The 22,920-nt window shown below is 43.3% G+C and overlaps 1 protein-coding gene across 1 annotated transcript; it reads right to left on the reverse strand.

Annotated features, from left to right (window-relative positions):
- Positions 1 to 128: 128 nt before the first annotated feature.
- On the reverse strand, positions 129 to 20,949 carry evla (Enah/Vasp-like a). The gene is made up of 14 exons (XM_084012669.1): positions 20,803 to 20,949; positions 11,809 to 11,977; positions 11,276 to 11,456; positions 6,399 to 6,456; positions 6,100 to 6,161; positions 4,261 to 5,187; positions 3,220 to 3,464; positions 2,928 to 3,043; positions 2,740 to 2,767; positions 2,348 to 2,390; positions 2,155 to 2,215; positions 1,855 to 1,912; positions 1,670 to 1,727; positions 129 to 1,573 (listed from the first exon to the last, which is right to left on the reverse strand). The coding sequence occupies exons 1-14, from the start codon at positions 20,889 to 20,891 to the stop codon at positions 1,536 to 1,538; spliced, it is 2,133 nt and encodes a 710-aa protein (XP_083868795.1). The 5' UTR covers positions 20,892 to 20,949; the 3' UTR covers positions 129 to 1,535.
- Between the last annotated feature and the right edge of the window lie 1,971 nt (positions 20,950 to 22,920).

Genomic DNA, 22,920 nt, shown 5'->3' on the forward strand with positions numbered 1-22,920 from the left:
TAAAAAGAATTCTGACTTTGTGGTTGTCACACGTCAACTTTCCACACACACACACACACACACACGCACACGCACACGCACACACACACACAGAGCAGGTTAATGCGTAGATGGCTGACACGTCTACTGTTGTTTGAATGAATTTACTTCCAGCTTTTAAATCAGAACGCAGTTGAGAGCGGACAGAGTGGATAGAATGCAACAACCGATATTCAACCAAATCCTTCTTTCAAAGACACATTTAGCTACCATCACATAGGCCTACCATTCACTTTCTGCACATTCTTATCCTGGTAAGATTTGCATATTGCCAGAGCATTCCCTCCTTTATTTTTTTTTCACATTGCTACCATTATCAAATTCAACATTTCATATATAGAAAGGGGAATCTTCATGGAAACAAACCACTATAATAAATGTACCACCGTTGGTATTTTTTTTTTTTTTCCAAATCAAATAATATTCATAGAGATGGGGGGGTTTCATGCATACTTGGGGGGGTTCACAAAGTATAGGATGTAGTACTACGTTGTTTTACATGGACGTAAAACCAGGTGGCACATTTACAGTTATTGGCGTGTTTTGTGAATGATTCCGAGTTTCAGTGATCTCGCACATATGAACAGTTAGTAAGAAACGTGTTCCTCGCTCACACTGGAGTTGTAAAGCAGACTGTTTGTGTGTGTTTTCTAATTAATTGCCAAAACTTAATTGCTCCTTTGCAAAGTTTTAAGCCTTGGATGCTGAGGAAAGAGGTCATTTCAGTAGCTAATTGTGGTTCAAACATTAACGTCTTCCAACATCTCTGGAGAGAAAAGGTTAGACACGCAACACCAGTATGAACAAGGTCATAAAAAGCTTCTTTTTTTTTTATATGCCAGGTGAGGGCGGGCGAGGCTGCACCATTATGCCCATATTGTGCTTGTTATTATGAAATAGTTAGGGATAAACTAAACAAAAAATAATAATGGAAAATAGAAAAGGCTGACATAAATGGTGTGCAAGATTCCTTTCTCCTTCTATAATATCAATAAAATACTCATTGTCATCAACAGCATTATCATTATCACCACAGTTTTTAAATAATAAAACAGTAAAAACTTAGAAAACAAAAATATTTTCTTCTTAAGACTGAACAGAGAACAAAGAGTTGCAACACTGGGCTGACTGAGTCTATAGGTGCACAGAGAGGACCACAACACCAAACTCAGCACGAATGTCTGTCCATCCCTCAATTCATCTTTTTAGCATCTTTTTCATCCTCTTTTTGAGTTTGTCAGTCTTTTAATCGTCCTTAATCCATCCTTCTGTTTCTTATTCAGCTCCTCGGTCTCATTTACCCATCCTCTCTGTTTCTTTCTTCCCTTTTTTTCGCTGTCCAGCAGACTCAAATGTTGGCACAACATCTCTGCAACTTGCATCGTGGCGTTGCGAGGTCACAGAAACATTGAGAGAACATTCCTCCCGGTCCTCGTGTCTGTGCATCTGCATGTCCATCTTCCTCTTGCTCTCCTCCTACTCTTGCTCAGATGAGATTAGGATGTGCTGATTCTGCCGATTTCTTGTCTGATGGCTGGAACAAAAGAAGCGACAATTAATTATTAATGGTGTCAACAAGCCATTTTGCTCAAGCTACTACAACATTTTCCTGCCAGGAAATTGTGCTCACCATTAATGATTTCATCTTTCACTTTATGCAACTCACGTACAACTTCATCCAAAATTTCCTGCAAAAAAAGGAGAAAAAAACCTGCTTGTGAGTTGTACAAAAAAAAATTGTTATAATCCACAAAAGACGCAAAAAACGCAGAAAATCCTAAAAACTGTAATAAAACACATTTTGATGATACCGACCTGTTTCATCCTGTCAAATTCTGTGTCTGATTCACTAGTGCTGCCGATGGGTCTCACTCTGCAACACAAGAGGTCAAACTGCAGATGAGCATACATTTCAGGAACATGCGTTTTAAAAATGTTTTTGTTAAAAGGTAACCACATTTAAGACAAGTGTTCTCAGATAAATATTTTTTTCTGTAACTTGCACCAGTGGCTGTAGTGCAAAGGATGAGATGTGTGCTGAAGTCCCTGTAGTTAATGCTAGAGGTAATCCATTTCATATTCACACACACTCCCCTCTTCCTCTTATCTACAGACCTGGACACCAGCGAGGACTTTTCTGCCGAGTTGGATCGTTCCCATGGCTTCTTCAGAGCATCTATTAAAGAATAAATAACGTAAGTAGAAAAATCTGAAACAGTACGCTATAACGCAGAGCAGAAGATGTCTTAAAACCTGAACTAAATGCACCGTGCTAAACAGTCATCGGATGAGGAGGTTTGTTTTGTACCTGTTGAGTTCTGCTGACCTGGCCCTCTACCACTAGATTCATCCTGCAGGGGAAAGGTTCATTCGTGATGACTATGCAATAGTAAATGGGCGTTACTCGTCTCTTTGCTCAGTGTTAGATTAGAAGATTGATACCACTCTCATATCCATCCATCCATGTAATCTGCAGGACTATTTCTTGGAAACTGCCAAGTCAACAAATAGTCTGGCACATGAGCCCCCAGTACAACTATGTAATTAGTGGAGAGGAGATTTGTTAACACAGGCTAGCTCTTTGCCCCGGCTTCTAATATTTAACGTAAGTTAAGGCCAAATTCAACAGAGGGGTGGTATCAATCTTCTCATCTAACATTCATTAACACAAAATGATTGTTTCTGGCACAACTGACTTACTTCATCAGGTTTCTCTGAAGCTTTCCGTCTGGTGGGATACAGACACAAATGATTCAGTAACAGAAAGAGTGATAAAATACTGGAATATAGTGTAATATGGCTGAGAGAATGGGTATTTTTTTGGTCATTTTTCATCTCTATCTCGTTGATTTTCTCAAAGGGAAGGTGTGTTTGTGTAGCTGTTGTACCTGCGAGCTAGTAAGGCATTCATCTCCTGCATCAGTCCCTCCCCACCACCTCCACTGCCCCCACTAGACCGGTTGGACTCACTTTTGGCTCCAGACCCAGGCGGACTGCTCTCATCCTGGAGAACACATTATCAAAAGCGTTGGAGTGTTATGGCCACGGGGTTTCTTTGTCCTCCTTAACACCCCCGCCCCGCCCCTCAATAAGGTACACAAACAAGATGCATCCGTACTGGCAACGTAAAACCAGAAGTACTGGATCGACCTCTCCTGAGTTGTAACCATGGAAGCTCACCCTATGTACTTTACGTAGTTTGGCTCCAGCCAGTGCTGCTGCCAGTCCTGACGGTTGGAGCTGCGCCCCGGGCGGGCCCCCAGGAGGCCCTCCACCAGTGGGTAATGGAGGGGGCATGGGTGGGGGCACCGCCATTGGGGGAGGTGGACCTGGCGGCGGCGGTGGAGCTGGAGGACCAGCCATGGGTGCTGGAACTGCAGCTGGAGGAGGCGCCACAGAAAGATGACCTGCAGAGACAGGAGGGCCTGGGAAGGGCACAATTTAATATTTGTTAATGGTTACATGGGTTGATTGACCTTGTTTGCCCCTTGGAAGGTTGAATAAAGACGTCAATGACGTGGTAATACTCTCACTGGGTAACGGACACCTACAGTAACAACTGCTTACAACAAGAAGGCTGGCCTCTGGGTCCCACTAGTACGAGAAATGGGAATGATTTACTCATTAGAGGTATTCAAGGGGAGAGCGCTATTGGTTATTTGGTCAAATTGGGTGATTATTTACAGTTTAATTAAGTTTTTATATTTTCTACTTAGCCGGCAGCTACTGATGTCATTTTAGTGCCGTATGAAAGCTACATTATTGTCTGAATGCAACGCGGCTGGAAATGGGGGATGGTTTTGAAAACTCCACCTTGGTGGCTCTGAAAGTGCATGTGGGAGTCTAAAATATCTAAACTATTTAACCCAGCATATGATTCTTTTACCATGTTTATGTTTGTAACGAGAAAGTGACAGATCAAATCTAGTATGCACTGTATATATATCAATACTTTGTTTACATAAATAATGTTTGATGTGCCCTCACAGTCCTGGACACAGATCTAATCAGACAGCAAAGTGAAAACACCCGTGTGGGCGTGGACTATAGATGTGAAGTGTTTTTCATGCTCTCGTGTAGCATTATGGGTGAGGTGCATTCACTAGAGTGAAAATACGCTCTCTTACACATGACTCACACACACACACACACATGCGCACGCACACACACAACATCCCACTACTGAGAGACTACCTCCTCCTCTCTCCTCCTCATACTTACTGCTGACCATGGGGGCCTGCTGGGGGACGGGGGAGGGGGTCTTCTTGGGCGAGCCCCCGTCAGACATGGCAGTATAAGAGGGGGGCGAGGAGGAGGAGGAGGAGGTGGTGGGGGGCTGGGCCTGCTGGTGGTACACCTGCTGCTGTTGTTGCTGCTGTTGCAGATGCAGTTGCTGCTGTGGGTGGAAAGTGGAAGGGTACTGGGGCTGGTGGCTGGGGGCGGGGCCTGAGGCCATCTGACCAGTCAGGGGAGGCAGCGGGACGGCCTCACAGTACTGCGGGGTGAGTGGCAGATGCTGAGAATGGGGAGAGTAGGAGCCGTCTGGCTGGCCGTTGGAGTGAGGGTGGGGCTGCTGCTGGGTGTACTGGTGGTGGCCCATCGCGGCACCGGGGTCAAGAGGTGGGGGCTTCATCCTAGTGTTAAGAACTGGGAGGGGGTGAGCCAACGGGAGGGTGGGCTGTTGGGGCGAAGCCTGCTTCACAGGCATGGCCATCATAACTGGGGGGGAGGCTGAATTGGGATACTGGGCGTACATTTGCTGCAAATGGGAGGCAGACCAGGTGCCGTGTTTCGGGGGGAGCGTGATGTCTTGTTGCTGCTGTTGCTGAAGGTGGAGGTAGCGGGCTGCCGAGGGAGGAGACAGGGGGATCTGACGGACCTGTCGGCCCATGGTGGCCACTCCCGACTGGACCGGGGAAAAGGCCGAGGCGAGCGAGGTGGAGAGCTGGGAGGAGAGCTGGGCTCTGTCCCTAGCAGCCCCCGCCTCTTTCTCCTGCGAGGGAGAGGAGGAGGCGGAGGAGGGAGGAGAGGAGGAGGCCACGCGGACGTAGGAGGGTGGCAGTGTGCTAGCTCTGTACTGTCTGTACTCGGGTGGGGTGTCTGGGTGGGTGGGAGGGGTGTTCACTTTATATTGGAGGGTGGAAACGACTGTGATGGGCAAAGAGAGAAAGACAGAGAGGAGAGACAGGCAGAAGAGATGCACACGAGGAGGAGGAGGACGAAGGAGGGCAACAAACAAAGGAAAACAGAAAAGAGAAAAACGTGAGAAGAATGAAAAGCAACCAACTGAGCAACCAAGCAAGTAACGATGAGAAAATCAGGAGCAATCCAAAAAACGGAAGCCAATAGCAAATAAGAAAGAATCACAAATCATCATAAAAAGAACAAGCAGCAGAATGCAACATGACTGAGCCATGGTCAGAAAGCATATGGCATTTCCCCCCAACAGTAGCTGGAAGAAAGAGATGGCAGTAGAGCATGTTGCAGGGAGGGGGGAGGAGGGGGGGGGGGTATCGTCACTGACAGCAGGGAGAAAGGAGGATGTTTAAGTCTGAATGTGTATATTAAGGGGCAGACTTGAACATGTATATGTGCGCATGGATAAAAAAAGCATAAAAGGCATACAGACTGGGGGAGTAGTGGTCGGAACTTCAGGGAACATCAACACACACCGAAGTGGGGAAGCCTGTTTACCTCTAGGAACCTCTATTGTATCAGGGTCTGGAATCTCTGGTATTCAGTAATGATACAATCATCTGTTTGCGTTGGGAAAGTAAAGTGTGCTCTCCCTAAACAAACACAGATAACTTCCCTCATAAAAAAAACACACACACAAAGCAGAGCAAATATCATTTGCTCCTCAGCGCGGTGGTTAGTTAACAGCTGGAGTGTGCGTATTTTTTCTTCTCTTTCTTCTTGTCAACAGTTTTGTTCTGAAAAGCTTGTGTAGCTAGGAGAATACGATACGCAGAGTTCTATTCATTTGAGTCTCTAGAGCAGCTTGTGTGTGTGTGTGTGTGTGTTTATATAGCTGGGTGTCGGTGTTTGTTTAAGCCTCACCTGATCCTGACGTTCGTCGCTCCCTCTCCTTGTGCGCCTGCATCTGATGCTGCTCCATCATCCTAGGAAGTGGAAGCATGTCACTGCTTGAAGCGGTTATTTCTAATTAATCCGTTTGAATGAATTAAGCCTGATGTGTCACTGTCCTTGAATAAAGACCTGAAGAGGTTTTCCAGGGTTCATAGTGCCACAGAATTACAAGCAGCAGCAGCAGACTAAGACGCTTTGTTTTCATCTAAAATTTCGTCTTCCATATGCTCAGAATTCTACAAATATATGTTTGAGGTTAGAAATCATACCTCCTCTGTGCCTCGCTTTCCTCTGAGGAGGGCCCATTTTGGCGCTGGACAACTGGACCTGTAAGACACAAATACACAAATAAATCAACACTTAAATACACAGCAAATACTAAGTTTTTTAAACTTACTTTAATAATTCTAGTGCTGAAACAATTCATTGATTGACAAAGATTTATAACAATTTAGATAATCATTTATTGAGTCCCAACTCTCTGCTTCCCAGGTGTCTGAGTATGACATAAACATCATGCATATCAATGCTATAAATTGAAGCAACTCTTAATGGTGCATGTTCACACCCATCTGACCCCAACGCCTCAACCTGTTTCTTCTCTTTTCTTCCTGTACAAATCCTTGTTTCACTTCCTGTTTGTATTTAGTCTCTTTCTGCCTCCCCTTGCTTCTTCTTTGTTCCTGATCTTTTCTTTCTCTTCTCCTCTTCCACGTCTATATTTAGCAAACACACAGTATCTCACAGCATGAAAGTGCATTGCTTGCTTTGTTGTGTAACCCTGCGTTTTGTTTCCTCTCTTTCTGGGTTGAGACTAGATCAAACATCTGAGTGTAACATCATCCAAACTTTATGTTTATTACGTGTGGGATCACTAGGGAGTAATTACGGCATACATTTCCTGTAAACAAGCAGTGAAAATGATAATCGCCTTATATAAAATAGTCCCAAGTTGCGAGAAGCAGGAAAGGAAGCTGTGTTTACTGGATGCACAGACCACAGCGGGCCGCATGTGAGGAACTGTGCCTTCGCCCCCGACAGCAAACAGGCTGTTTATAATGTAATTTGCTCAACATGTTGTCAGCCACAGGAATTTAAACTGTAAACCACAGCGAGGAAGAATCTAAGAGAGCAGAATGAAGGGAAACACCGCACAGGGAAATGTCATGCAAATGAATGAAACCAAACACTCAAAGTACATGAGATTGGCTGGACTTATAAACGACGTTACCAAATTATCAGCCGCATGACCGCCTCAGTTTAGCACCGCGCTTGTTGACCAACTACAGACAGTCGTCAGGCCCCCCCCGCTGAGTGACGGAGTTAGAGCCTCATTCTGGGGCGGCTATTAACAGGAAGCATCAGGGAGAGCACTTATCATATATCACCGGTCATTAAACTTCACGTGACACCCACGGGTGACATTTCCTCACTGTGTCTGGAGCATGGGGGGCGGTCAATACCAGGCAGAGTTTGAAAATGTGGCTCACAGCGCGGGCTGAAAGTGAAATAGACCCTTTTTGTACCAAATGGAATGAATGCCTTTCAATTGACTTGTGTATTTTTGGAGTCATTGACATTTTTCATTTAGCATTTGGCATTCAAGAGCTTCACATGCATGTATTGTGAAGGTTTTGGCTAAAATGCAACTAATTTTGCCCCAGAATCTTTAACTCTTAACTTGTTATTTTTATTGTCAAACTTCAATCAATCAGATTAATCACACTTTATGCGATGGCAGCTTTTCATTAAGGTAAGTGCAATTAAAAGTGCTTTTACAGCAACTAACAAACTAATAACAAACAGGGTTTTTGTCAGTGACACATTTTTCTTGTCCACTGAGACACATTTGTAATTCTTGGCTATTTAAATAAAACTGATTTGGCTTCAAACCCTTAACGTGTACATAGTGTTTCTGTTGTCATGTATTCTGCCACAGCTGCCCTGGTTAGTGGATTTCCTTGTAGAAGTGCAGGAAACATAAGTTACGCCTGGACGATGTCGCGTCTTCCTCGTTCCTCGACACTCCTTCTGTCTTCAGAGCAGACGTCAAAACGCAACATGAAGAGGCAGCATTCAGTTCTCATGCATCATGTGTCTGGAACAAACTCCCAGAATACTATTAAATCAAAGCCGACTACCTTTCTGTTTGCTGCTGCCTTTTATTAGACCATTTCTTACTGCACTGCTACTTTTATAGTGGTCTTACTGCTTGTTTTTAGCTTTTAATCATCACATGTGTCCTTTTATAATGGCACTTTGTCCTTTGGCTTTTGATGTTTTATGTATAACGCTTTGAACCGCCTTGCTGCTGAAATGTGCTGTTTAAATAATCCTGCCCCGCCTCGCCCTGAACTCTGCTTGTAGTAATGACGTGCTCTGCTTGTAAAGCTAAACATTAAACTGAGCAAATAATCGGATGGTTTGCAAGCAGATGAAAAAAACACAGCAAACTGAACTGTTTTGTCTCCGTTATTCATTATAGAATCGCAATCCTGGTCTTGAATGAGCTTCAAGATCACGATGCATGCAGTGCAGAGGGAGTTGATAGAAGTGCTCTTGTTTAAAGATTACTTTGGCCTTTTGCCTTTATTTGACCGTGAAGGTCAGCTAAGGTTGGATGTGAACATGCCATGCCCCTAGGGGACCTACCAGGATTAATAATGTCTTATTAATTTGCACCAGCTGCAATATATATTGCAGAAACATAAGCCACCGAGATATTGATCAAGATTATATACAGATACACATACAGGAAAGACATCTGTGCTCATGCACCTGCCGACCCTCTCATTAACTACAGATTTATTTTAGGTTAGACTTCAGGGATTTGCTCTTAAAACATAATTAACCTCATAAAATCCACCTGCCGTGCTAGGGTTCAGTTTAAGGGTGAATGATTGGTTTCACATGATGGTATTAGAAAAACCTAAAGGTGCTTAATAGTTTAACACTTCGCAACTTTTCTCCAGGCTTTAACGAGAAAGCTGTGAAGGAGACAATTATCACTCAGTGTGTCCTGCATGAGTATCCACGTGTGTTTATACCGTTGACATGGCTGTTACCATGGTGATGGAAGACCCAGGGGAAGAGAGGGCCAGTTCAGACTTGTAAACGCACTCAGGAGACCAATGCATGTGTGTGTGAGTCGTCTTAATATGTGATCAAAGGAAAATCAATTATTCCTCCCTGTTGCACTCATTCTTTCATTAAACACTCACAGGGCCACACAATGAAAAAAGATGGATTAGCAACAACAGGCAGACGAGGCAGCAGGAATGAAACAGGCAGATGGACAGAATCACTTTACCACCTTCACTTAAAAACGACTCGTTTCAAAGACTTCTCTGACTTTTATTCTGAGTTTCTAAAATGCTGCTTTTGACTCTCTTAGTTTTCCAGATTAGACAATAAGGTTAAAGATGACCAAGATCTCACTTATTGAAGTACACGCTGTCATTAGATCATAACAGATTGGTAAATCTCTTGGTGAGCAGATTCATCTAAACAATACAATATAACAATATAAAGCACGTCGCCTCTTTAAATGTGAGGTAGGAAAGTTCTGCTCCACAGATTAGTATTCACTTTTTGGACCTTGCTCCATTTTTCTTGTGAAATACTGGTCGACTCTTTGGTGGATCTGCAAACAACTCATAGACATCTGAAACTAGACACCGCTCTTTATTATGACGGCCACAAAAGGTTGAGAACCGGCAGTTTTTTATAACGAACAATGCATTGTATTTAAGCTTATCATATGTCTGTTTATGTAAAACTATATTCTGAATAGAAAGTAAAGCTGTCAGATGAATGCTGAAGAGTTAAAAAAATACAACACTACCAGCTGAAATGTAGCAGAGTAGAAGTATAAAATCGCATAAAATGGAAATACTGAAATGTTCCTCTACAGGCACTTAGGGCACTTACACTTACTGAGGACGATGATGGCTGAAGAAACCCGTCTGAGGACACCAGGGGAAATCTCTGATCGCATGATTTTTCCACAGCCTACTCAGTGCTATACGATACGTTCTATGTAACTATACAGCATAAACAACGTACTCGAGCGGATACCTTTGCCCTGCATGACGAGGCCCATGATCCCACGTCCAAATGCACCTAAAAAAGGAGGGCGGATATGTGCGCTCGCTGGGGTACGACATAAGGGCTCCATCTGGGATATTTTAGCCACCATGAGGGATGGGATGACACCGCAGTTAAACACAAATATTCTCTCTCAATATCTAACACACACACACACACACACACACACACACACACACACACACACACACACACACACACACACAGAAATTATAAGTAGCTTGTAACTAGAGCTGGTCAGACCACCGTTTAGTTAACCCAGAGTAGGCGTGAGTTTGGCTCAAATACAATTCAGGGTTCCAACAGAATTCATTCTCTGTCCGTCTGTATAAAAACCCTAAAAAAAAAATCTAATAATTTAACTACATGTCTCTCATGTCCCTGCATGCCAGACAGAGCTGTTATGTTTTAATATTAAAAGCACATGAAATGAATGCATGAAAGTTGAAATACATTAACGCTGCATCTGTCGATGAGGTCACATTTCAGCCAGCAACCAATCAGCCCCTGATATGGTTGTTATTGTTTGGTTTACTGTGCAGTTGCAGTACACATTATTAACCAGCAGAGGGTAGTACAGCTCAGTTAAGTAGTTACACTTCCTAGGGTTTGAACAATGCAGCCTATTGATTTAATGTGCATATATAATGAGCAGTTTTGATTATTGTGCCATTTAAAGATAATGCTTGTTTCTGAAAATGCTGCCTGTATACAATATCCTAGAAATTATCCATTAAAGAGCGCCTTCGTGGTGAAAACAAACACGAAACCTTCACAACTATGTGGACTATTTGATTGTGGTTACCTGACATTCTTTTCAGAGCAAAAATAGATTTAGTCTGCTCACAATTTCTCTCGTAATTTGAACCAAATGGTTCCATTAGCAGGTTTCCAACACCAGTTTATGATTTTATAACGTCTCTATTGGGACAAGACATTTCATATGAACCAGCCCAGGAAGAACTCCTGTTCTGGAATGGATTAAGTGTGCATTAAAATACCAACGCGATTCATTTAAACCATATATCATGAACCTTACCGCCACCGTCAGGTGAGCTGAGGACGTTGAGGGCAAACAGCATGGCGTTGGAGAAGGTGGTGGCCTCCTCCTTACTGGCAAAGTTCAGCCCATAAACCTGGCGGGCGTCACGCCACTGATGGAAGGTTGGCGTGGCCTGATTGTATTTCAGGCCCTTCACTATTGAGTAGTTGATCACCACCTTAAAGTAAGGGAAGGGAAAAGACAAGATGATTGTTGTACCACAGTGTTTGAAATGTGCTATATAGACAAAGTTTATTATTATTATTACTCTGAGGTCATCAACTCACATATTCAACAATCATATTAGATCCATTCCACTGGATCAAGAGGACAAAACATTTCTACACATCATTTCCAAAAAATGTATTCGTTATAATACAATCTCGAAACATTATTTTGAGGGCGCAACTGTTAATTAATCTCCAATGGAAAACCTGTGAAAACCAAAAAGGACGCCTCGTATCAGCCAAAGAGCGTCGTTGAAAAACCAATGTTCAATGCAATGTTAATGATTTTCCCGGCTGTCTCACCTGCTGGTCCTGCAGTTTGACGCCCACCACTCTGAAGGTGTTGTTGGCAGTGTTGTGGTAGATGTTGATGCGGCTGAAGCCCTGCTGCCCAGGTTTGATGGGCACCCACTTCTTACTGGCGTCGTCGTAGACCATCACTGAGGCCCGCGCCTGGCAGATACTCTGTTCACTGATGGAAGAAGAAGAGTCCAGTTAAATAGTGTAACATTGTCCTTTAGACTTCGGAAACACATAGAGAGATCCAGTTAATTGGTCCATTTTATCAGAAAAACTTGTGATTCTGTCAATTTTCTTGTCATTTGATAAAGGGAAAATCATATTCTTCGCCTTCAACAACAAAATCCATTTGTTTTAGATGAATCATGACAGAAACCTTTATGAGAAACTAATTTGAGAGGAAAGCTAATAGTTCACAACATAACTAGGTGTCACCGGGCAGGACTCACTTCCTTAGAGAATAGATCTATATAGATGCACTCATACGGTTACTGTTGACTGTAAATGTGATGATGGTCAATAAAGTGAAACCAATGAAACAGAGTCGCTGTATAATCATCTGGCTAGCTCAGGGGTCACTGTAGATATCTGACAGCATGTGTGCGCTGAGGAGAGGACGGGCTGCCATTTTCAAAAGCTCTAAACAAGAGTTCAACCCGTGAACCGAACTCTGGATGATCCCCCTCTCCCTGCCGGCCTTGACTGTGGTGTGGGTGGCAACGCTACGGCACATGAAGAAATGTTAAAAGGCATCAGTGCAGATGGGTGTGTGTCATGTGTCGGGTAATGACACGGTGCGTCAAAAAGCCAAGCAGTTATGAGGACACATAATCAGGTTCACAACCACAGAACTGAAAGGGAACTCATTCACTCCACACACACACGTGACGGGGCCACGGATTTAGGAGGCCTTGGCAAATCACACAAAATCATCATTTTTCAAGAGATGCAGCTTGAGTTCACAAAACAAAGAGCCATGTATGTCCTGTGTGACTGCAGTGGTAAGGGTAGCACCATATGGGCCTGGAGGTCGTACAACACATACCAGCAGGTGGGGAGGTGATTAGGACCAGTGGAGGTCAGGTAAACCACAGAACCTATGAAGGGACTAAACGCTTGGCTAATTTTCACTTTCAACACCTCGGGGGCCGGCTCTCTGCAGTCCGACTCGCAGTAGGAGTCTGGAGGCCAAGAAAAGCAAAGCAAAGAGCATCGTTTATGTGTTCGCTGACTGACAAGGTAGTCCAGAGCCTTAATCCCTTAATCTCTGCAATAGTTCATGAAAAATGACGTGACAAAATAAATTCGGTCACTGCAGCAGCAAAAGGGTAAAATAAAGAGCCAGAGCACTAATTTGCAAAAATGTACGAGGGCTGTAAATGCCTAATTATTAATATATAGTGTAGAAAAACACCTGCCACACCTCCCCAAGCAGGTGATGTCTTCATTTCTCTAAGCAACACTTGAAAAACCCAAAGATATTTAATAATCTATCATGTATCTAATACATAAAGTGAATTTAATAACTTTAATTTCCTTTGATTGACACATTGACTAATCCTGCCGCTTTAAATATTGAAATTTCAGATAACCTGTTACAGGTTTCTCATTATTTGAGAGATTTTCAAAGGTCAAAGTGTGGAGTGCAAAACCTTGTGCTTTTAACTCTTATCTTAAAACATCAAATTTGACGAAACTAAACTGGAGTTAGGAATTATGCATTGGAGTTAAGACAAAGAAAGTCTTCCCAACAGCATAACATTAATTATGAGGGCATGAAAAAGGCCAAAAAGTGTGACAAGACCCAAAAGTATGAGGATTTTTCTATTACTGTGACTACTGAATAGAGTGAGAAGTGAATGAGATTATTGAATGAGAGTAAAGCTACGCCCTTAGCATGTGCATCCATCCATCTATTATATGTAACCGCTTCTCCGTTTTTAAAAATTAAAAATAATAACACACACACAGCAATGATCAGGGACCCCAAGGAAAGCAGCTTTCCCTCCTCTGACAACCTTTCCTTCGAGGTCCCGCTCTGCAGGAGGAAGACACCATGACACCTGAGAGAGACCCCCCACCTTTGACCCCCCACCCGACATAACACATGGTTCAATGGCAGCCAGCTTCCTCTCACTTTTCCTGCTATCATCTGCACACATCCTCAAATAACTCAGCAGTGTAATAAAGCAATAAAGGGGCATTTTTGGATGAATTCCCCTAAAATGTACAATATAAATAAGCATTCAACAGTCTGAGGGATCAATATACTATCATTTCCGTTTTTTTCTTCATAAAGATTTCCATGCAACCATTTCAGAAAGCCTGAGAATAAACAGCACAGCAACGTGGTTCCTCAGGGAGAAGCCTTCAAATCTCACTTGACAGATGGATTTCAGCAACAACTCCCACAATTACCACCACCCTCCCTCTGTCAAATAGCCATCAGTCGCCAATGCACAACTGCTGCTGAGTTAACCGGCTGCAACATCGCAGCAAAGCGATCACAACACAAAGTGTTCATGACAATGATTTGAGCAGAGATTTGTGGACTGTTAAACGTAACAAGGAGGCTGGATAATGCTTACACAATAAATAGCCTCCATCCAAAAATAATCAATTTCATCAATAATAAGCCAGGCTGCACGATAAAGCAACGTGGAAAGTTCTCTGCCTCGACCTTCTGTTCTGAATGCAACACCATGAGGGATAACGACAGACATCGTGTTTCCTGCATCGTTAAGCTAAATACGTTTAACAGACTGTCTAATTGCATATCAGACACTTCTCCCCACTTCAGAGACCCGACAGACCACCAGAGGCTCCCTGGGAAAAGACGGGGAGGGGAGGAGGGTGGAGGGTGGAGGCCACATCTCTGTGATGGATCTTCTTACAAAAACAGGCCCTATTTCTGGAGCAGTTTGGGCCAGAGGGATGGAGCGTCTCTAGCTCGACGCTGACGGTTTCAGTTCTCTTCGAGCAGTCAGAAATAAAACGTCAGCGCGTCTCCTTCATTCCTCCGTTACAAACTGTTGCTCAGTCGCCACGTGATGGGATGTGGATCTGGCTTGAACCGAAGCGCCAACCTTGATCTTCACACAGCATCTCAGCTACTACCTCACCACTCCTGACAGGGTGCTAAATTGGTCTGTGTGTAGTCACTGAGGGCGCTGGACTCTCATAGGTCACATGACAAAGAGGAGTCAAGGCACAATAAGGGCCTATGATAGCTGTTTAGCACCACACCTGCTCCTAGCAACTGGAAACGGGAAAGGAAATCCAACTTGAGGTTCATTTTGACTGAGAGTTGACAGAGATGAGTGACGACATGTGTTTGTGAATCTGAAAAAGGTCAGTTATAGCTGAAAATCACAAGTCAGTGACATTAAAATAATGTGGAAAAAGGGGGGAATATCGCCTGCATACAACTCCATGCCACAATTTATTAAAGGACAAAGTTTTGATCCTGACTTGGATCTTCTTCAGGTAGAGAAGTGTTCTGATGATGCTGTCCTGATAGCCTAGCACCTTGGTGACGTGCGTACAATTCATCTCTCTAACATTAATAAATCAAACTGATGATCAGAGCACGGATGTACATAACAGAATGAACTGAAGGACAAGAAAACATTATTTTACTAAATATAAATGACAAAGAACACACATTTTTCAGTAAACCTAAGCCAAAATGAATATGTATATAATTGGCACTTGTGTTACTACATTGATTGTGCAGATGATAAATGACGAGCGATGACAAAAACAAAATGCATCCTTGTTCTGTGAAGTAATCCATTCCACTAAGTGTCCTTGTAAGTGAGCATGCATCAGAGCACCGGAGCCTTCCTTAATGTTCTTAAGTCAATGAGATAAAATAAACTGCTGAGTCAGGTCATATCTCTTTGCAGGTTCATTACGACAGGCGTCACCGTTGTCAATATAAAACTATTGATTCTAGCCGCTCTAATCAGTTTCACTGATGCGCAGAGAGCTCCGATGAACAGCTGATCATTTGTTTCTCTCCTCAGGCCGCTCCGATCCTCCGAGGGTTTGAGCCTGCTGGTATTTTCCCTCTTGTGTATCTTATAGACATATTAAAAAATGCATAAGCACTTCACCACTACCAGCTCATACATATAAAAAGAGACACTCACCCCGAGCTGACAGGCTAATGAGAGCACAAATATTGAAATCGTTATTTTTCTTCCTCTGTTGCAATGAACGATGTATTTGCTTTGGTGCGGAACAAAACCCATGTATTCTGAATTTGAAGCACCAGTCTGGGTCTTGAAATGTATCAGCTTGACTTGATTTGGCCAGACAGGCTCCCGTCTGAGCATTTCACCTTGGTTTTTTTTTGCTGGACTCAGCAGATTTCTCAGCCGAGGCTGAATAACACTTTCCTCAAAAGGAAGCCTGAGAGGGTCGGGGAGAGAAAAGGCGAGGAGCACGGAGAGGGAAAGAGATGAATAGACGGCGGAGAGAAAAGATGAGCAGAGAGGATATGAAGGCTTCTGCCACCCTGAGCGCTTCCTCATGTCAAATAAGCCTCATAGGCGTGTGTTGAAAAGGAGGCCACATTCCCAGGCTTTTGAATTAAGCACTTCCCTGCACACATGGTTAGACATATGTGCCTCACCCTCCTCCACACAAATCCTATACACGTACACATATGGTGTCACGGCTGCGTGGTGGAAGACATGATGCTTGAACCTGTTTACATGATGGGTCCAGTGTGCATATTTCTGAACAGCAGGTTCCCGTGTCTCTGTGAGATCCGTCAGCCTCGTTGATGAGATCGCTGGATGCATTTCGCCCGGGGAAGTGTTTCCTTGGCGCAGTGAGAGAGTGGCATGGGGGTGGCGGGGTGTATGTGGCCTTCTCTCTGGGTAGCACCCGAGGGCAGAGCTTCTGTCATCATGGCAATTTGCTTTTGTTGCTGGGGATAATTGTTCCATCCTGCTGGTGCACCGTGGAAGGCACCCGAATAGATCCGAACAAACGATGAGTCATGCGACGCGGCCCCAGCGCGACCGGCTCATGACAGCGGTATAGATTTGTTTGGCCTTTGTTACCGTTGATGAAAACTAACGGTTACAAACCCTACTGAGGGCTGGCGAAGCTGTGGAGAAGTGCGCCGATAGCAAAGCGTCGAACCACAGATACACAAGCGGGGAAAGTCTGCATATAATGCCATTTCTGCAGCTCTTTTTCAAAGTGTTTTGTCTCCATGTCCCAACTCGTGGAGCTAATAAGGAGAAAACGGATGCCTAAAATATAAAGAGGAAGGCCTGAAAATCTAATTTCTAAACTGTAACATCAGACAAAGCAAAGAGTTAATCCTGATTATTCCTGCAACACAGAGGTGCAGCAGTCTGCTCAACTTCACATATCCAATTAATCATTTCATTTCATGCTAATTAACACGCTTAAAAGGAAAATCATACCCCCCTCCGTACAATGAAAGCCAGCTGAGAGAGAGAGAGAGAGAGAGAGAGACAGAGAGAGAGAGAGAGGCGTCTAGAGAGGCTTCCTGTGCAGCAGGAGTGATAATTACACGGTTTTATGCATCCCAGGTTGGTACTGTCGTTAATAGAGACGTGCAGTCGGTGTCAGGGAGGGTTTGTAACTCAATCTGAGGGTTGGTAAACAACCAGAGGTGGACGCTGTTTATCTCGGCAGAGCAATGTGTGGCCATATCTGGATCCAAACCCCAAACTGTACAACAAGCATGTTCCAAGGGATCCATCCAGTTTGGGTTCATCCAAAAAAAAAAGGGAGATGTGACATTCAAGTTGTACTTGGCGAAGCCGAGGCTTCTATGATGTCCTGCCACTCGTTTTTTTCAAACAGCAACAGAAATACATAATTATACACCCACGCGTGGGATATTATCGTACCCATACGGTACGCACACCCAAAATAACTGTCACTGATATTTTAGGCAAAGGCCACCTTAGGGCAACACACACACACACACACACACACACACACACACACACACACACACACACACACACACACACACACACACACACACACACAGACCAGCACGTCCATAAAAGTCAAATCACGGCCATTTTTATTCCGTTTTTAATACAATTGTCAAACGTAGCAAACGGCAGATATTTTGGCGGGCGATAATCACAGTCAAATGTTGGCAATAATAACTTGCCCCCCACCCCCACACACAGATTGATTACTGTGTAGGGATTCGGTTAGTTGCCTGTCATTATTCTGTCACTATGAGGATTATAGACTGCAGGGTTAACCGGCATTTGGGGCAAGGCAAAGCCACCGCCTGTGTATAGTATAGATGGGGGTGTATACATTACAGTATGGCTGCCTGTGAGTGTGTGTGTGTGTGTGCGTCTGGGTGGGTGCTTGGGTTCAGCTGACAGAGGGAAGAGGTCTGTCTGACTGCCTGGATTAGAGACAGAGCCTGGCAGGCAGATCATTACCTCACTGCAGTCTTAAATCTAAATTAACCAGGACTTAACTCTCGTACAAGACCTCTAATCTGCTCCACGGGGAAAGTACTGTTCACAGGCACACGGAGGGAAGGAAGCCCACGGGAACTAAAAACAGCACAAGCCAACGTTATTGCCCGAGAGACGGTGTGAAGCCGGCACATTAGTGAGCAAGCACAGTTTTACACATTTACTACAAATATTTCAGACTGGAAGATCAACTACTGGATGGGTTGCCATGGAATTTGACATAGACATTAATAGACCCCTCAGGATGAATTCATATAATATATGATATGATATAAAGCAGATACTAGCGAGCTAACACGCTAAAGCTGGTAAGCCGGGTAAACATTACCTGCTAATCATGTTAGCATTGTCACTGTGAGGAGATTGCCATGTTTTTTATGCTAAGCTACGCTAACTGGCTTATGCTTATTTACTGTAAAGACACAAGAGCGGTGTCGGACATCTAACTCTTGGCGAGAAAACGAAACAAAAAAAGAATGCCGAACTCCCCCTTAAAGTTGAGCTTTATATTATTAAAGTAACCCGACGACACAACATCCCATACTTGCATGTTTCATCATTTCACACGACAACATCAACACTACTCTAATAGACTGCAACAAAGACCTAGATTTCAACATTTCTACAGCATGAATGGATATGCATGAGACTTTCTATGTGACGTGTTAGCAGTGAACATTGACATAATGTGCTCTCATAGTAACCAGGAAACGGACCGGAATAGTGAGGATTCAAAGACATTAAAACTAAGCTTTAACGACATAAAAATATCACAATTTCCACTAATGGACCACAGTGGCATATTACTAAGACTAAGACTATTCTCATAATCGGACCGTAGAAAGCCATAGTATGTTTATCTAACCCTTTCCCATGACGAGATACACAAAGTAATGTGTATATTGCAGAAAGAGCTATTTTAAACCCTGAATATGGGGGGGGGGGGGCTCCAGAGAGAGAGAGCAGAGTAGCGCTGCCTTAATGGCATTAATGCAAACCGCATTAATGTGCTTAAAGTTCTAAGCTTAATGTCCCAGTTGTGTGCAAAAAAAAAAAAAAAAAAAAATCAATCTCATGCCATTATGTAGTTTGCAGCGCTGCTAGTTTGAATTCACACACAACACAGAATGTGGATGACCTATATTCTATATCCTTGACTGTGTGATTCACATGTATTATTACAATATTACAAGACTTGAAAGAATGGCCAGCCACATGCATGTTAACTTATTACACTAGTATTTACTTACTGTAATACATGTGGTGCCATTCTGTTTCTCCATATTAGGATTAGGATTAGGGGGTATAACAGCCTGTATGATGGTGTGTGCAGTGTTTTTTTTAATCATTATCTAGGACATAAAAAAAATACAGAAATGTCTGTTTTTGTCAAATCCAGTATATTAATTGCTTTACAAATCAAGAAATTGCATCACATTTGCAACCTAATGCAATATGTGCTATGTTAAAAAGCAATGCCAGAACATCTGATGATAGAGAAATCTACTTATTTCAAGGTATACATATGACACCTCCGTGGCAAATGAGAGGGATAAACAAACAACATGTCTTTTTAAAATATATATAAAATATAGTTTGATCTTTTTTGGGGGGGGGATCTGACTACCGCAGCATAATGCATCAGTATAGCAGGCTAAAGTCCCGGTGCTGCCAACACCAGATTTAAGGTTCTGGTGTCCCACAAAGTGGTTCAGGTCGGTTTGAAGCAGCAGCTGCACATGCTGTAACTTTAAAAACTTCATTGTCCTTTATTTAGAAATCCTCCCTTCCTCTCCCTAATGAAAACAACAGGGCTGTTTGAACTTCACTACACTTCGTGTTTGGGACAGCAGCAGTGACCAAACACCCCCCCCTTCCATCTCATCTCCAACTCATCCGTCCTGCCAGCAGAAAACAGAGGGAAGGAGAAGGGCACTGGCCCGAAAGACTGCCATTTTAGCCAGAAGCTACGCTGTCTTCAATACTTGTGTGAATTAAACATGTATGGAGAGCTAACGGCACCCTGCGTTTCAGAGATGCTCTATGTGAGGCTGAGTGTTTAGAATAAAGAAGCTGCTCGATGTTCACACACTGTGCGACATCTCTCGGCAGAGAGAGAGAGAAAAAAAAATTATGATTTATCTCACAGTTTTCTGCTAAATAAATTGCATCAATGCACACAATAACCAATTCAAAATAACCTAAATTCTGTGTCTCAGCAGCAGTTTGTCACAGCCAGATTAAGATTACAGATTAGTATTTTGGCTCTGATTAAAATACAACAGGGAGAGATTTGCCGGTTGCTGGAACATCACAACACTTTCAAGCGCATGTATTTCTGTATCACAACTCTATTTCATGCACCGCAAAAATGTTTCCATCTCTCTTTTCTTTCAGTTGACTTACTGCTTTGACATTTAACTTCCATCACTCATCGCTGACATATACTGGAAGTAGAAATGACCACACACACACTGGTACAAGTGTTGGTACAAACCTGGCAGCGATGTGGCTGTAAAACAACCCTGAGTCACTGACACTCTGAGGGAGGCAGTAGCGAAAGACTTGGAGCCGATGTATGTCCATTTTGGTAAACAGGAAAACAACAACAGCAGCAGCAGCAGCAGTCTGTCTATGACACAAACTCCCTGTTGTGCTGCACCATTACCTTTAAAGAAATATATAATTAAAAGCAGTTTAATCCTCCTGCTGAAAGCCCGACACATAAAATACAAACTGGAGCAAACATCCACTTCAAAATGCGATGAGATGAAAAAGAAAAACGTCCCTCAGATTTAAATTCTTGTAGTGCTGCCTTCGCTACGATGATCCATCCAACAACAAAGAGATGACTGACGGACAGACTGGCAGAGATGAAGTCATTGACCAGCCTGTTGTCTGACAGATGAGCGCGTGTGTGTGTGTGTGTGTGAGATTGAACCTCTGTGCCATTGTCATACTGTTCACCCAAGGGAGATTACCTCATATCCGTCTCAACCAGCTCCTACCCCCCCATCCACACACCCTAATGTGGAGTGTGTGTGTGTTTGGGGAGGGGGTTGTTGGGGTCTAGACTCCAGCCTGCTGTTGCCATAGCCACTCAGTGTTAAGCGCAGCCTGTGTTAACACCGACCAGTGGCCGATACTGTGGCCAGCCCTTATTGATTGGGATGCCCTTTACCTCAGAGGACACATGTAGATACACCAACATGTACACACATTAACTGGAGTAATTGACTAACAACTGCTGAGTGGACTTTGTCCAGACTGTAGACCAGATTCATTTATAAAAGAGCTGAACCCTGAAGTTGGTTTTTAGCCACTGTGGCTCTTCGGTCCGTCCACCACTTTAGTCCAGACTTAAATATCTATTGGATGGATGAAATTTAGCCATGAAGTGTATACATGTGTTGGTACTTTAGCGCTATCACTAGGTTAAAATGTGTGAATCTGAATGAAATGTCACGACAACTATTGGATGAATTGCAAGGGAATTTAATCCAGCACCTCCACATCTGGTCAACATCAGCATGTTGGCATTGTCACTGTAAGGTTTTTTTTATTTTTATTTTTTATATATATATATCAGTATCATCTTAAAAAAAACAGTACGTGGAAACACAGTTCCCTTTAAATCTAGTAGAGATGCTTCAACCAACTACATCATCTTCATCAGGCAACAATCAGAACTTGGAATACCCATCAAGAAGCAACACACACACACACACACACACACACACACACACACACACACACACACACACACACACACACACACACACACACACACACACACACACACACACACACACGTGTAAGAGTGGCATTATTATCTTTGAACTTTGACCTCTCTGGTTCAGCGTTGCTTCTAACAGCTGACCTCATATGCCGCGGTGACAGCAAACAACACAAACGACACGGAGTCCCACCGCCACGGGATGTGACAGAGCACGCTGCGGCATAAAATGCCAGTTGTGATTGGTTTAATGAGGGTCACAGTTAACAGTGATTGGCCCAACAGGAGAGTATAAGCCAACAGGGATTTTTTCTTCTTTTTTCAGGGCTCACGGTAACGCCAAGCATGAATGACTGTGGGCTCCTGTGAATGCCCAGCTGGACATTTCTGTGGCAGGCCGGGCAAATGTGACGGACCAGTTGCTGTCGTGCCCTGAGGAGTGGACTCGCTAATTTAAGAAACGATAAAAGGCAATGCTAAACTGCTGGGCAAGTGATCACACTGAGCATCAAACATGTGATGGTAATACAGGATTGACTCTCCACGTCCCAGGGTGGCGCTTATTGCTTCTTAGAGAGGTGGTTAAGAAAATAAACAACCTATATAATACATTAGAAGGTGTTTGCTTTAAATCATTTACAGATACAATTTGGTCACAGGTAGAAATATAAGCGATGAGTCCTAAAAATATTAAATGCAAAAGAAATGTGTCCAGATATTGTCTCGTAAGATATAACTTTGCTTACAATCTAAGATTTTTTTTTTGGTTTTGTCAGACACTTTAGGGGAAATGCTCCAATTCCAATGAAGTCTGATAAAATGTTCTGGATGTGATGATCTTTTTATCCGAGAACAAACACACAACTGCAGCAGTTGTAT

The sequence above is a fragment of the Eutrigla gurnardus genome, assembly GCF_963514095.1.
Source record: "Eutrigla gurnardus genome assembly, chromosome: 7".
NCBI lineage: Eukaryota > Metazoa > Chordata > Actinopteri > Perciformes > Triglidae > Eutrigla > Eutrigla gurnardus.